This window comes from Pipistrellus kuhlii, unplaced genomic scaffold, assembly GCF_014108245.1.
Source record: "Pipistrellus kuhlii isolate mPipKuh1 unplaced genomic scaffold, mPipKuh1.p scaffold_m20_p_18, whole genome shotgun sequence".
In the NCBI taxonomy this organism is placed as follows: Eukaryota; Metazoa; Chordata; class Mammalia; order Chiroptera; family Vespertilionidae; genus Pipistrellus; species Pipistrellus kuhlii.
In genome coordinates, this window is record NW_023425493.1 from 22,721,620 (window position 1) to 22,737,163 (window position 15,544).

The 15,544-nt window shown below is 40.1% G+C and overlaps 1 protein-coding gene across 12 annotated transcripts in view; it reads right to left on the reverse strand.

The window, feature by feature from the left end:
- Window positions 1–15,544, reverse strand: part of DNM3 (dynamin 3) — a 358,762-nt gene that overhangs the window by 222,230 nt on the left and 120,988 nt on the right. For all 12 annotated transcript variants that reach the window (XM_036442129.2, XM_036442127.2, XM_036442130.2 and 9 more), the window contains exons 11-12: window positions 14,713–14,799; window positions 9,203–9,273 (exon numbers count right to left, since the gene is read on the reverse strand). In XM_036442129.2, coding sequence (XP_036298022.1) covers window positions 9,203–9,273; window positions 14,713–14,799 — 158 coding nt within the window. The remainder of the gene's footprint in view (window positions 1–9,202; window positions 9,274–14,712; window positions 14,800–15,544) is intronic.

Sequence of the window (15,544 nt, forward strand, 5' to 3'; positions counted from 1 at the left end):
AATGAATATTTTTGTGGTATGTAAGAAACGTTTTAATAAAAATTTCGTAACTTAATTTTTACAGTATCCTGTTATATATATTATTAGTAACAAACATTAACTAATGACTGATTACTATAATTGTGTTGCATTAATTTCCCTTATGCACAGGCACACCATTTTCTCCACTAATAGTAGTAGTGAATATTTTAGCAGCCAATTGCCACATCATTAGTATTGTACTGACTTGTTTAGTGTGCACAACAGGAAATATTTCAATTTCAGAGAACAAGAATAATAGATTCGCATTATGCTTATTAATTTGTGCAGTTATTCAGTGTCTGGTAAGTTAATATTCAAGAAAAAATATTAATTTTTATTAAAATGTTCTATTATTTTATGTTAATTATTACTCATTTATTTCAGCCCTTTGTATTCAGCATGTTGCTATTGAAATACTAGTAAACCTATGTTTCTATGAAAATTGAAGCTTTTATTTTTTTGCGGCCCACATAAACTTAAATCTTGTTTATTTGGCCCGTGTTAGCCCTTGAGTTTGACATGCTTGATCTACAACACTAGTCCACGTGGGGCCTCAGATCTTTACCCTGCAGGCTTTCCTCTCCTCTTGGAAAAATGAAAGAAAAAAAAACTACTCATATAATGTAATCATGCCTTATTCCCAGGGATGGCCACCTCTTCCAAGTACCATCATTGTGTTTAGCGTGCACATGTTTTCTAAAGAGAAGATGTTTAAAAACACTGACTTGCAGTGATAACTGCAAACTCTAACAGACCCAAACTATTGGGGGCCTTGAATTCTGTGTAGGGTCCCCTTAAAATCAAACAAGAGAAAAAGGGATGGATATAAAGAGATTCTCAATGACACCTCATGCAACCTGAGCAGAGTCTGCCCTGAATGCCCCTCAGTTTCTCAGCTGTAAAGTGAGATTGTGTGCATGTGAGTGTGTGTGTGTGTGTGTGGGGGGGGGGGGTAAAAGACAGAGAGACAGAGTTAAGTCAGGGACTAGACAAGCTGTTTCTTAGGTTCCTTTTAGATCCAATATGCCTCTCAGAAGCTTGCGAGCTACACTAGGTGAAGGTACTTCCTCTGACAGAGTCTTCATCTACTAAACAATGCACTTGTAAGAACATGCAGAAGGAAGTAGATTTATTTTATAGTCAACCTCAAATATTAGTTAAGAACATATACTAATCTTTACTTTCCATCTAAAGAATACCCTTTTTGTAGCAACTGGCCCCATCCCATAAACCCAAAGATGTTGTTAATGACATATTTAGGTACTTGAAGTTACTTCATAAGTAACATCATAAAAAACTAAGTGCCTCACTAGAAAGCACCCTTTATCATGATCTTTATGCATGAATGATAACTGAACTGAAATAATTTCAAAATACTTATTTATAAATGTGTTCATGAGAAATCATGCAAAGACTTGCAAATGAACTTGAGCCTTTGGACATAATCTTGTTTATAGGTCTTTAACTGGTTATATATGCCATATTGGAAAAGAGACCTAGGCGTAACGTTTTCACTTGACAAAAATTTGAGAGCACCAGCTCTCTGCAAGGAGCTATGTGGAAGATATGAACATGAATAAGGTATGGTCCCTGTAATCAGAGGCCTACAATTTCTCTAGAGTGGGGGGTGAGATTCACACACAAAAAAGAACAAAGGAAGAATATAAGCTCTACAAAAGTAAACATGTGAGAATGTAATACAAAGGCGCACCCCCCCAACCAAGTGCTTTTGTTTCACATGTGAGCTATAATTACCCCATAGCTTCTTATTGTGTGTGCTTGTTGTTAAGCGTATAAATTCCTAGTACAACCAAGTCACTGTGGAAGGCTTTTTAGAACCCATACATGAAGCCGAACTAGGCTTCATGTATGACTCAATAGTCACATGCAGCCGAAATACATGAAGCTGAACTAGGTTTAATGCTCTGAGACATAACGATTTTAAAAGTATATAACAAGAGGTTTAAATTTAAGTAAAAATAAGAACACATTGAAAGACATTCAAAGAAAAAGAAACCCATGTTACCATGTAGCTCAATGTTTTTTGCACGTTCATTTCTAGTTTCTATCCTTGTCCATGTGCGTACAAAACAAAAGATTGAAATCACAGGAGAGTATGCCAAGGGGTTTATAACCATTTTTCAAACAAATCCTATGCATGGTAATTGCTCTGCATCAGAGACAAACAAAAGGGATTATTCTGGTCTGATGTGATCTGAGACTTTCACAGAAATCTTGAAGAAAGGTAAAATTTTAATAGAGAAAGACAGCCGAGTGCATTCCAGGAGAATGGTGTAGTATCAGCAAAGCCAGAAGGTCAAAAAAAAAATGAGGCACGTAGAAAAGTTGTGGAATGTAAAACTATTACAGTAAAATTATCTAATCATAAAATCAGGGTTATAAATTACCTTAAAAGCCATCTAGTACAGTAACTGAATGTGAGGGCCAATTAGGAGAACTTGGCTGTTATGGTAGAGCCAGACAAAGTATTCAAAGTTTCTGAGCCAGCAAATGGCATGATCAAAGCAGTGTTTTGTAAAAATTCTGAGTCTGAAGCACAGAAGACAGAAAGCAGGCAGCCTAGCCCGCTTCCTTCTGTCTGCAAGTCCTGCCCAGCCTTCAAAGTCCAACCAAGCACCTCTTCTGTGTTAGGCCTTCTTAGAAACCTCCAGTTCTCTCTCCTTCCCATGAATTCCCAAAGATCTTGGTCTGCACCTGTATCATATAAACAGGATTGTGTCAGGCAGGTCTCTAATTCCTCTCTGACAATGTCTGTTCCTCCATGACTGATGGTATGTTGTATGAATCTTGGTATCTCTACCTCTCTCACCATTGACATTACCTAGCACAGTGTTGGAAGAAGAGGTAAGAAGCAGTTTCTACCGAGCCTTGAAAACCATACTGATGAGTTTAAACTTTATTCTAAAAGTAATAGGGGATCCAGGAGCAATGATAAAGGACATAACAAGAGGCAGGGAGACCTGTAGTAACCCATGCAAGAGAAGAATTTTAGGGCACCAACGATCTGCAGGGCACTCTGTGAAAGATATACATGATGATAGGATTAGACAAATTCAGAAACTAGAATAGAGGTAGAGTCAAGTGAACTTGGTAAAGATGGAAGGAAACAAAGATGGGAACAAGGAGTAACGAATGACACTCAGGTTTATGGTTTATGGAAGTTACCACCCACAGAGAGTGGGAGCAAGGGAGAAGGTGTAGATTTAAGATTAGATGATGAGTTTATGGAAAATCAAGTTGAGGCTTCCCTAGGATGGATAAGTAGAAATGCCCTGTATGTAGCTGACTATGGCACCCAGTACAGGAAGGAGTTCTGGAATAGAGATCTAGGTTTATAGTCATCAGATAAAGTTAGTAACTGAAACCACTGGTGAATGGTGTCATATGAAGAACTCACAATTGTCCATTGGATTAACTATTTTGTCCTGGCCAGAAGCAGTCTCAACAGAGCAGTGTAGTCGAAACAAGATTGCAGGGGCTGAAAAATGAGGTAGAAGTGACAGAGGAGGAGGAGGAGGAGGAATGTGGACTCTACATGAACCTAAAGAGAGCTCAAATGAACCAAGGAAATGGAGTTGCTTGGAAATGCAGATTCCGCGGAAAGTGTCAGCTGAGCCTCTCCCTCCATCATCATGCTTAGTTTATAGAGGAGACACTTCAGCAGTAACCAGGATGGAGAAAATACTAGCAAACTGGCAACATACAAACCAAGGCAGTGGGAGGGGAAAGCTCATCCGCTATACGTTATAGACAGAGGATTAAAGAGTTGGCTGTTTTTTCCTGAGCCAAGGGGTTTGCTTAGCAACAGCGAACAGAGTTACCCTCTTTTTCTCTTTTAGAAGCCACCACAAATTACCACCAAGCCATCAGTTAAGTAAGGTCCACAGATGGAAGGACCCTGAGCAATGGGCTGGATTCTCCATACTCTGCAAGTGTGCCATCAGATGCAGTAGCTAATAGCTATATGTGGCTATTGAAATTAAAACTTTATTTACTATTTAATTTCATTTGCATCTCACTTCCTGTTTTATTAGTCACAGTTCGACCACTCAATAGTCACATGCAGCTAGTGGCTACTGTACTGAACAGCCCAGAATAGAAAATATTTCCATCATCTCAGAAAGATCATTGGACAGTACTGCTCTGAAATAAAGTTCTTTTAGAATGTTCTTTTATTACCCCAATGATATTATAAAAACATGCTGAGAGTCCCCAGAGTGTGACGTATCATGTACCGGCCTGCCTCCTCCAATCAGATGGAAGCCAACAGGAGAAAGAAGTTGTATTCCCCCTTGCAAGATCCTCAGTGCAGTCTCAGGCTAAATATTATGTTAAGAAAAGCCTCCAGGATATGGGGCCCTACGAAAGAAGGATGACTCATCTACTAAGATCCATTTTAAGGCTGAAGATAAAATTCAAAATAACAGCTCTGAGAACGAAAGAGAATAGTAGAAGTCCACTGATTTTTAAAACATTGCTTGGAACACCGGAACATAAAATTTACTAGAAGACGTGGCACTCTGGATTGTCCTTGGCAAGTTGTTTAGGTCTGTATTTCCACCTGCCTTTAATCCCTAAATTTGCATCTGAGACAAAAGAAGGATCTTGTTCTAATCTAAGGCCTAGGCTTTGATTCCACAAGAGAATGTTCTCATGTAAGAATATAAACTAGAAACACTGTTATAATAAAATGTGATTATACATGATGAAAAAATATACTAAGGCTGTGAATGATGTCTCTGGAATTGGGGCCAAGGTCCACATATACTGCCTTTAGGCAAATGGCAACCAGCATTCCGGACGATGAGGAAAGAGATATCATGAATGTCACAACCTGAAAGATTTTCATGGTGCTCATATAACCAGCACTGAAATCTGTCCACTGTGTCATTTCAACTGTGAGAAAACGGGTGCTGGGACCTACTCCCCAGAGGGGAAAACAGACCTTAGTCCAATGCTGGTGTAATCAAAACATTAGTCTACTGGTTCCTATCTAGAGCCCAAATGTGCTTGTAAGCTATTAAACTGCTGACATCTCAGTAAGTCAGAAGTTAAAACTCCTGCCCAGGGAACAAATGCAAAAGAAGATGACAATTTGAAAACTCACCTTCATGGGCATTCAGCTAACAAAACCTTGTTGGCCTTCCTATTCAAAGAGCAGGATTCTTGAGACAGGGAAAGTGAATGAAGAAACAAGTGGAGTAGCTTTGTTTTCTTAAATAATAAAAATTAGCCGAAACCTGTTTGGCTCAGTGGATAGAGCGTCAGCCTGCGGACTGAAAGGTCCCGGGTTCGATTCCGGTCAAGGGCATGTGCCTTGGTTGCGAGCACATCCCCAGAAGGGTGTGTGCAAGAGGCAGCTGATTGATGATTCTCTCTCATCGATGTTTCTAACTCTCTATCCCTCTCTCTTCCTCTCTGTAAAAAAATCAATCAATCAATATATATATATATATATATATATATATATATATATATATATATATATATTTATGTAATAAAATCTAGTGACATGGTGTAAAAAGATAAAAAAAGACTGTGGGGCTATTTGCTTGTTTTTTAACAAGAAACAATGACAAATTAAAATCCTTAAATCATGAGGAAAGTTGACGTTTTCTTCTGGAAGACCGGATGTTTAGGTTCAGAAACTATATTATACAATAGTTAAAAGATCGAGCTTTCAGAAATCAGGAAATTCCAAAGCAAGCCTACAGCAGCGCTAACTTGGACCCATGACACATGGTACATATTTTACGGTCTGTGTTTAACAAACAGCTGGGAAATGGAGGGGGGAAAAAATGTTCCACGTATTCAACATGGCAGAGTAAATGCTGTAGCAAGCAGAAGAATTTCAAGATGTCTGAACACTACTCTGAGAATGCCTACTCCATTACTCTACCTTGAACACTTTGTTTTTAAAATTTTTAGAAAAAAATACATGTGTAAAATACTATGCACATCACCATTCTATAAACTTAGAGGTGGTTGTCTTTTGATAATTCTCTAAAAATCTCATAAAACAAATTCTTCTTTTCCTCAACTTGAGACCTTAATTTTCTATCTCTAGAACTTAAAAATACTTACATAATTGTCTTCAAGTATGGCTTGACTTTTCTTCCTTGATGAAAAGAGCAATCCTGCCAACTTTAAAATTTATAGCTACAACCATACTTTCAAAAACACAAAAAAAACCACAACCCCTCAAAGTAATAATGAAATGAACATTTCTTCATCTCAATCCCACTGAAATATACTCCAACTCAGCATACAATGGAAAGAACATCTACCTCTGATTCTCAGTGCAGAATATCACATTTGGAGATAATATTGGTGTCTAAAAATATTCTAGTGGCAATCATACTCCAATCATCAATTTCACAACAAAGTAAAATTAGGGATTAAATAGAAATTCCTCTGTGTTTAACAAATAGGTAGAAAATGTGTGTGTGTGTGTGTGTGTGTGTGTGTCTGTGTGTCTGTGTATGTGTGTGTGTGTGTATGTCTGTGTATCTGTGTGTCTGTGTATCTCTGTGTGTGTATGTCTGTGTATCTGTGTGTGTGTGTATCTGTGTGTGTGTGTATGTCTGTGTATCTGTGTGTCTGTGTATCTCTGTGTGTGTATGTCTGTGTATCTGTGTGTGTGTGTGTGTATGTCTGTATATCTGTGTGTGTGTGTGTGTGTGTACCACTTTCTCATTTTTACAGACTACACCCCAGTTCTCAAAAGCAGCTTCACAACACTTCATTAATTTGATCTCCTGACAATCCTAAAAGGTATACGATGGGGGGTTATTTATTATTCCACTTGATAGAGCAGTAAACTGAGCTACAGAAGGGCTAAGCGACTTGGCAAAGCCCAAAGCTCATCAGCGGCAAATCCTGGAAAACTGATCCGACTGCTGACTCCCAGACCTGGCCTTCAAAAGGAAGTTCAGGTGCGAGTTTCATCTGGATGTAAAATGTGCAAAGCTGCCCCACGTCTAATGTGGTCTGAACAAGGCTTCTTTTTTCTCCCCCAACATCATAAAGGCTTGTAGTCTATCTCTGGGCTGGAAAAATGGGGCAGTTGCCTGGATTACAGAGACTGCATTAGAAAGGTTGCATTTAAAAGTGTTCACGTTTGCAACACTATATGCTTTTGAAAGCCTGGTCAATATAATGCTATAGTCAAAACAGCTTCTGAGGTGAAGTAAACTCCGGATCATTTATCATTTGAAAAGAAGTTAAAAAAGTAATCAAGCAAGTGTTTCAAGAAGAGTCTAGGCTGGAATTTAAATTGTAGCACTGGTTACAAATTTTGTTCAAAATTTGAATCTTCCCAAATGGATTATGACTTTTTCTACATTTTCTCCTTGGCTCAGGAGACCACAATGAGGTGGCATGGCAATGTCCCTTACACTGTTAAGTTATGGGCTCGAGTTTACATCTAGCTAGCATTTGTCATCAATAAAGATCACTTTTAAAGGCAGCATTCCTGTTCTTTAAAATTACTCAAGGATTTGTTTTTCTTTTCAATTCCTCAAGGAAGCAAGAGAAGGGAATGGAGAATGTGCCGACTTAAAATGTTACATGTGTTTCTCTATACTTTTCAATTATTAGGCAAACTCCCAACAGACAAAAATGATTATTTTTTTCTTTCTTTTCCTTGTATTTTCCCCCAAAGAGTAGAGCTCGGCACAGGCCACATGGTGGTCACAGACTATGCTGCAAACCAGGCAGAATTTCTCAGGTCCCCTCTTCCAGGATGATGGACAAGGAGGCATCACAGTGTCCAGGCCTCCTCCCACACGGGACCTACAGGAGGAAGTGAGCAGTGCAGATGGGGGAGTCATAGGGGCTAAAGGGATGGGTGGGTCTGTGTGGACAGTGTCACTACCAAGACAACTGACCATAGGAGCAAAATCAATACTGTGTTCTAACACCTCCACACACAGGTCACAGACAAAACAGTAGTGGAAAAACATCTACCGCACAACAGTAGCCACAGCTGGATTCCAAATATATGTACACCATTGGTTCGGCATCACCACCACAGCCAATTTTATAAGGAGACAATCTGCTGTTGGATAACTGAGCCTTTCCGCCCTAAAACATGTCTGTCAGCTCCTCAGCCAGGGATTGGTCTAAATCACATGGTTTTACATTCTGTTTCTTTTCAATCAGACTGTAATTGGCTTTACATTTTGTTGTGTTTTATTTTTCATTTGCCCCTGTTCTTGAATACATGTTCAAATACATAGTCCCCTTTATTTTTTATAGAAAATAGACTATATCATATATTTGAAGTTCGAACCATTTACATGCCACAACTACATTTTAGAGTTAGAATCAAACAAAAACTAGTTCCACTGTAGGGCAAGAAAAAATGGTGAGTGCCACACTAATAACCAGCTCTGAATAACTAAGCATAATATCTACAAAGTGATATCTGTGAACGTAGAGATAGAATATTATAGAATATAACAAGCCCTGGTGGTAACTAAGTTGGTTATTGTCTTAGTAAGTCAAAGTTCTGGGTTCAATTCCAGGTCAGGGTACATACAAGAATAAATCAATGAATTCATAAATGAGTGGAACAACAAATCAATGTTGTTTTTTCCTCTTTCTCTCTCAAAATCAATAAAGAAAAAAAATTAATAATATAATAAAATACATGTATGATAAAATAGCAACATAGAAACAAGCTTACATAAGATATATATTATAAAAAGAGAATGTTCACCCCCTATAATTACATCTAAGTTCACAAAAGACCGTTTTTTAAAAAATAGGCTCTATATTCTAACTTAGGAATATCTTGTGAACAGCACTTTCTATTTCAAATTAATGTGAGAAACTGTTCCCAAGCATACTTTAAATGTGCATCTGTTCCTGCTTATCTATGGGAGTTCAAGTACAAACTGCGGATGGTCATCCAAAAGCAATGACTGTCTAAGACACATGTGACCCACATGCTGTGCAGCCAAGGAGCCAACTACTTTGTGGAGAGAGCCTGGCCCCACGGCCATAAGGCTCACACCTCTCTAACAGGATTGCTCAGATTTAACCTTGACCCAGAATGCACTCTCAAGAGGGGATGGGGTTGTGGGAGAAATTCCTAGTGTGTATTCTAGACAGACCAGCAGGAGGAACGCACGCAGCAATCGAGTCTTCCACCTACTTTGCGAAGCCAATGAAATCCTCGTGGTTGGTGTTGATGTAGGAGACTTGGATGTCAATCAACAGTAGTACCTGTAAGTCGAAGAGAAACGCTTCAGTGAAATACATCTTAAATATTCTCAAACACTAAAGTCAGCAATTGCCTGCAAATTATCTGCATAGAATTTTTAAAGAATGCTTCAGTGAAAATGAAAAGGGGCATTAATTTTTTGCTTCATTAAATTTGTAATTTTTACTCTAAATTTAGAAATTGAACTTCTCCATGAAAAGTCTGATTCCCACAAGAAGACAAGAGCATTATAACTGCTAAGGCATGCACTCTTGGCCAATGTAACACAGAACCTAGAATTATTCTCTTCCCCTAAAATGTAGGAATGGTGTTCAAAAGAAGGGCACGCATGTTAAACAGGACACACATGTATAAAAGGACACATAGCAAGAAGGCCAGTGAGGAGCTGTTCAGAGCTTCCTCTCCCATAGACACCATATGTTAGCCCCAAAATAGCAATAACCTCTCCTGTTTTTCCTCTCCTCTTCTATTTCATTCAGCTCCCTATAAGCAAGCAGAAGCATCTCATTGACCCACTCAAAAATGCAATATACAAATAAATAGAAAGCCTTCTTGAGATAAATAAGCATCATCATCACAGCAAGACTTCAGTCAGTTCTCTGCTAAAAGATCACCTCATCGGGGATCCTCCTGGCCCATCCTGTCTTCTTACTCTCTGTCCTATGACTCGAGCTCATTTTCCTCTTGTAACACTAGACTAGCTGACATAGGAAGTTTTCACAAGTCATCTTTATGTACCCCATTTGCTGTAGCCACTGCTATATCCCAGAGAGTAAAACACAGCCTGAAATAGCATATAAATCCAACCAAGATTTGTCAAGGAATGAACTGGATACATGTTCCAGTAAACATGAAAATGTACTGATCACAAGATATTTATATAAACTCTAAGTCCGAGACTTGAAGGGCCCTCTGTAGAAGATATTCTTCAGTGGCAGACAAGGAGACTTAGAGAACAAGAAGAGAGTGGGACACACAGAAACTGTGGGAGAGCTTTATTCCAGAGTTACTCAAAACTGAGCTCCCCTTCCTAAGTTTCCATTTTGTTCTCCCAACAGTCCCCATGTCTTTCTAGAATGCTGAGTTTTGTTGGTAGGGAACAATGCTTAAGAATTCTTGCCTATGTGGCTCCAGAGCTCTGCTCTTAGGCTTTGTTGAATGAACTTTTAATGACCGCGATGACCCCACGCTGCCTCCCTACACGGAAGGTGACACTGGAGCTCAGCAGAGCACTCATGGTGAAGCTAACTGACATAGTCTACAGATTGCTCCCCTGTGGGAACTTTCTTGGGGAAGACTTCTTCCATGATCCTCACCCCACTCCAGGATGAATGGTGATATTACTCTCATGTAGCCTACGTGTCATATTTTACGTATACTGCAGCCTACACTTCGTATGTGTGGTGGTTAGCACCAATTCCGTTTGCATCCCTTGTCAGTCAGCTTCCGAGGAACAAGGATTACATGTGTCTTGTTCACCATTTGATCCCCAGAACCTAGCACACTACACATAGCAAGTGTCCGATAAATCCCTGTGGCTGTAAATTTCAGAACTATCTCCCAGCTCTGAACAATAGCTTGTTTTCAAGCGCACAACTTACTCCCATGTAATTAGTATGTGGTCATGGTTTCTCATGCACTACCCAATGCGGTGGGCTCTGAGACTCTGCTTTTGTGGGGAATCTCAGCTGGTCCCCTCACCAATTCTTGCTGTGAGTCCCAAGAGGACCTTCCAAAATGAGTAAATGGGTCACCCCAAACCCACCATCACTTTCAAACATAAAGTTAAAGCTACTGGGTCAGAAACATCATACTTGTATGAAAAATTTCCTACCATCAGATAATTTAGTTTCTCCTGTAAATGAAGGCAACTGAAGAGTTAGGAAGAGTGATCTTTATTAGATTATCTATGGTAGTGCCTCTATTCTTCCTATACCGAAGCCAGGTTCTGTTATACTCTCAAATCTACTTGGTCAGGAGTTTGTATGAAAAAAACAAAACAAAACAAAACATCAAATTGAAGCACAAGTCAATTGTTACCAACATAAAGAGCAAAATATCTACATAATTTTCAACATTGCCAAGGTTGTCGTAAATGTCTTGGACATTCTCACACATTAACTTGGACTGCAGTGTAGGGGGAAAAAAGTGGAAAAAATAAAAACTACGGCTGTTCTCATTCATATTCCTGGAAACTAGGAGTCTGTGTTCATCCTAGGAAAAGAGCCAGGTCACATATGGGGAATGAAAAGAGTACATTTTTTCTCACTTTTTTCATTTTCCCAGAGTTTCTCAGTGCCTTTCTCACCCCCCGTTACTCAATTTGGAGTTGAAAAAAAGTAAAGCTATCCTTGGGGGCAGTCATCGCCCACAAAGCCGACCACTTCAACATGCACTCTCATGTTTGGGAGCACCTGGAATAATTGCAGGCACATACAGGTACTCAAAAGCCCTTTGTTTTAGAAAAAAATTCACAGACTGATTTATTGGTTTCCATATTTTTAATTTTGAAGAATTTTTCCTCCCACAAAGCTGCCAGAGCAGAAGTTCATAATAGTTCCATTTAAAATATATATATGTGTGTGTGTGTGTGTATGTATGTGTGTATATATATATATATATATATATACACACATATATACATATATATGTATGTATGTATGTATGTATACACACACACACACACACACACACACACACATATACATACATACACTAGAGGCCTGTTGCACGATATTCGTGCAAGAATAGGCCTTCCTTCCCCTGGCTTCACTCCCAGCCACCGGGTAGCTGGCATGTCCTAGCTCCCCAGCCACCCCACAGCCACCTGGGAGCTGTCATGTCCCTGCTCCCAGGCAGCTGGGAGCCAGCAAGTCATCACTTCTGTCCAGAGCACCATTCCAGTAGTTCTCTCAGCTGCAACCCCTTCCCCTCATAGCAGGCTTCACACTGCTCTGCACCTACATATGCAAATGAACCTCCATCTTTGTTGGGTTAATTTGCATACTCATTCTGATTGTCTGTGGGCATAGCAGAGTGATGGTTAATTTGCATGTTTCTCTTTTATTAGGTAAGGTATATATGTATGTGTGTGTGTGTGTGTGTGTGTGTGTGTGTGTGTGTATATATATATATATATATATATATATATATATATATAGACATTGCTAATCAGTTCTAGTGCAGAGGCCTGAGGACACTGGCCACTCGACCACTATGGGGTTGGGGGGGGGGAGGGGAGAGAAGGAGGGTACCAAGGCAGTAGGGAGGGCAGGACGTAGATGTGAGAGCTGTGCAATGGACATGTTCACAAAGCTGAACCAGGCGTAGTTCCACCTAGGGCAAGTGTTAGCTTCCTTGGGCCACCTGAGGTAGTCACTTGGGAGGAGACACCCACCCATCTCATCTCCCCCTTGGAGAGTTGATTAATCAGCACCTAAGAGGTGCAGAGGAAAGACAAGGTCCCTTGCAAAGAGAAAAGGTCATTCTTCCTCATACCCACTGTATCATGGCTCTTTGGGAAAAACAACTAAAATGACTGATGAGCTGCAGCCATATTTGGGTTATTGCGTCTCATCCTCTCAAAATGCCTACGAGTTAACTACCATCATGATCCCACTTGAAGGTGAGGAAACCGAAGTGGGAAGATGCCCACATACATTGTTTGTTTGTTTGTTTGTTTGTTTGTTTTTTAGGAAGATCTGGGTTCGAACTCGGGCGAGGGGAACTTGGGGCCCACAGCCCTAACAATGCTAAGAAACAGGAAGCTAATGCTAACTCAGTTAGATATGAATACAAAGATAATAATGATACTACTTTTCCCTAAATACTGTTATCTCTCCGAAGAGCTAAGTAGGAAATAGTATTATTTAAATTTTGTAGAATAAAGCCACTAAATTAAAATGGCTATCTATTGACCCAAAGTCAGTTCAAGCACAGATGACACTAGAACCTAAGTGTTCTTGGTCAGGCAGCAGCCATGACGTTAGGTGTGGGGAAACTTCGGGGCTCAGCATGACATATGTGGGCTTGATTTCACTGGCTCCTGAGTTAACATTGATTTTATTTATTCCTGCTAAGTCACAAAGCCTATTTGCTCCACTTTTGGCTCTCCATAGGTGTGAATGTTGGAAAACAAGTGAAAACTATGAATAACGGTTAATAAACTTTCAAAGCACTAAGATAAACAGTGATGAATCTGCACCTCAGTGTGAGAACAGTACTGCTGGGCCTCCAGCCCCACCCTCCACTTTGTCCCTCTACTCCACTCGACCCTTTCACCTCAGCCTCCATTGCATGTGTTCCCTGTGCTCTTTCTCTCTCTCTCTCTCTCTCTCTCTCCCTCCCTCCCTCCCTCCCCCCCCCTCCCTCCCTCCCTCCCTCCCTCCCTCCCTCCCTCCCTCCCCCCCCTCCCTCCCTCCCTCCCTCCCTTCCTCCCTCCCTCCCTCCCCCCCCCTCCCTCCCTCCCTCCCTCCCTCCCTCCCTCTCTCTCTCTCTCTCTCTCTCTCCTATTCTGCTTTCCTCCTCTGCCCACAAAATCTTGCAATAATAACTTCCCCATGTCACATAGATGAGAAAACAGGTCCTAGAGTGATTTGACAAAGACAAGCTGTGACTTTGTGAGCACAGAGTACTTGCGCTGCTGTCACACCTGCAGCTGTGTCCTGGCCTCTACCAGCATCTGAAAACCGTCGTGTTCCCCATTATAATGTCTTATAAATAACAGGAAAAAAGTCCACCTAAATTTAAGAAGCTTTTATCTTCCTGGAGTTCTTCCATTTTTTTTAATGAGTTATCTTCACTTGAAAAGAATCTTTTGGATTCACAGAGCCACGCTGGAATGTCAAGGTCAATCCTTACACACCATATTCTTCTACAAAATAGTTTAGAAATGTTTAAAGGAACTGTTCTGAAAAGTTTTTCTTTTTCAATGAAAGGTTCCCTGGGTATGCTAAAGAATAGCTTTGTCCATTATTCTCAAAGAAAATCAGAACACTGAACATTTTGCATAGCATTTTAGGAATCTAGGACTATCTTGGCTCCCATCTCTGGGCCCATTAAAATCTTAAAAACCCTGTCTTAAATAAGAAAAAGTGCTCTGTTTCTGGATTAGTAGTTCTCAAAGTGGGCTGTATACATGCTTGGGGTACACATTATGATCTATGGGGTGGTGAGAAAAAATAATGGAACTCCTATTACTGTGTTTTCAATTGTATTCTTCTAAAGTCTTTATATTTGTTTATATCCCTAACATACACAAGATGTTAGTATAGCAACACATGTATAAAATTTATAAATAAATAAAAAAATAAACATATGTGGTTGTGTTCTAACTGTTCTTTTTCCCATTACAATGCCGACTGCTGGAGACCAGCAGATCTCCTTGGGGAGACCTTACACTCCCCATGAGGCCCCTGCCAGCAGGGAAGGCCTCTCCTCACCTGATCCTTGGTCTTCCCTTCCCGCTCCCGAATGTGGTTTGCCACAATCCGCTCCGTTTCCTCGCACAGCCTGGGGAAGTTTGCCAGCTGTCAGGAAAAACAGATCTGAGTGTTAATATCCCAAAAGTTAGACCACAAAAAAAAAAAGAGAGACGAGATGTTTATTTTATAAAAGATACACATCACAATTCCAGAAGCAGTCTAGAGAATGGTGGAGTAAGAGAAGGGGCTCCTCGAACTAGACAGAGTTAGCACCTGAGAAAAGACAAAGATGAAGGGGACTGGAATGAGCATGAAAAGATGACAATGGCTGGCAATGCTCACCATGTCTCCCGTACACGAAAAGGTCGCCCTTTCCTGGTCAGAGCACATGACCCGGTTGTGGGTTCAATATTGATGTTATGCTCTCACATCCATGTTTCTCCCTCTCTCTCCAAAATTAAAAATAAATAAAAATGCTCTAGTTGGTTTGGCTCAGTGGATAGAGCATCAGCCTGCAAATTGAAGGGTCCTGGGATCAATTCCAGTTAAGGGCACATGCCCAGGTTGTGGGCTCGATGCCCAGTAAGGAGTGTGTAGGGGAGCAGCTGATCAATGATTGTCTCTCATCATTGATGTTTCTATCTTTTCCTCTCTCCCTTACTCTCTGAAATCAATAAAAATATATTAAATAAATAAATAAATAAAAGATACCAGAGTTTGACTGTTCATTCATTTCCTCTGATTGCTCATTCATTTCCTCATCTCTTTCTATATCTCTTACTTAAGGTGCAATATATTTTCTCAATTTAAATCATGCAAATTTTTTACCTCTTTCACTATGGATGCTGAA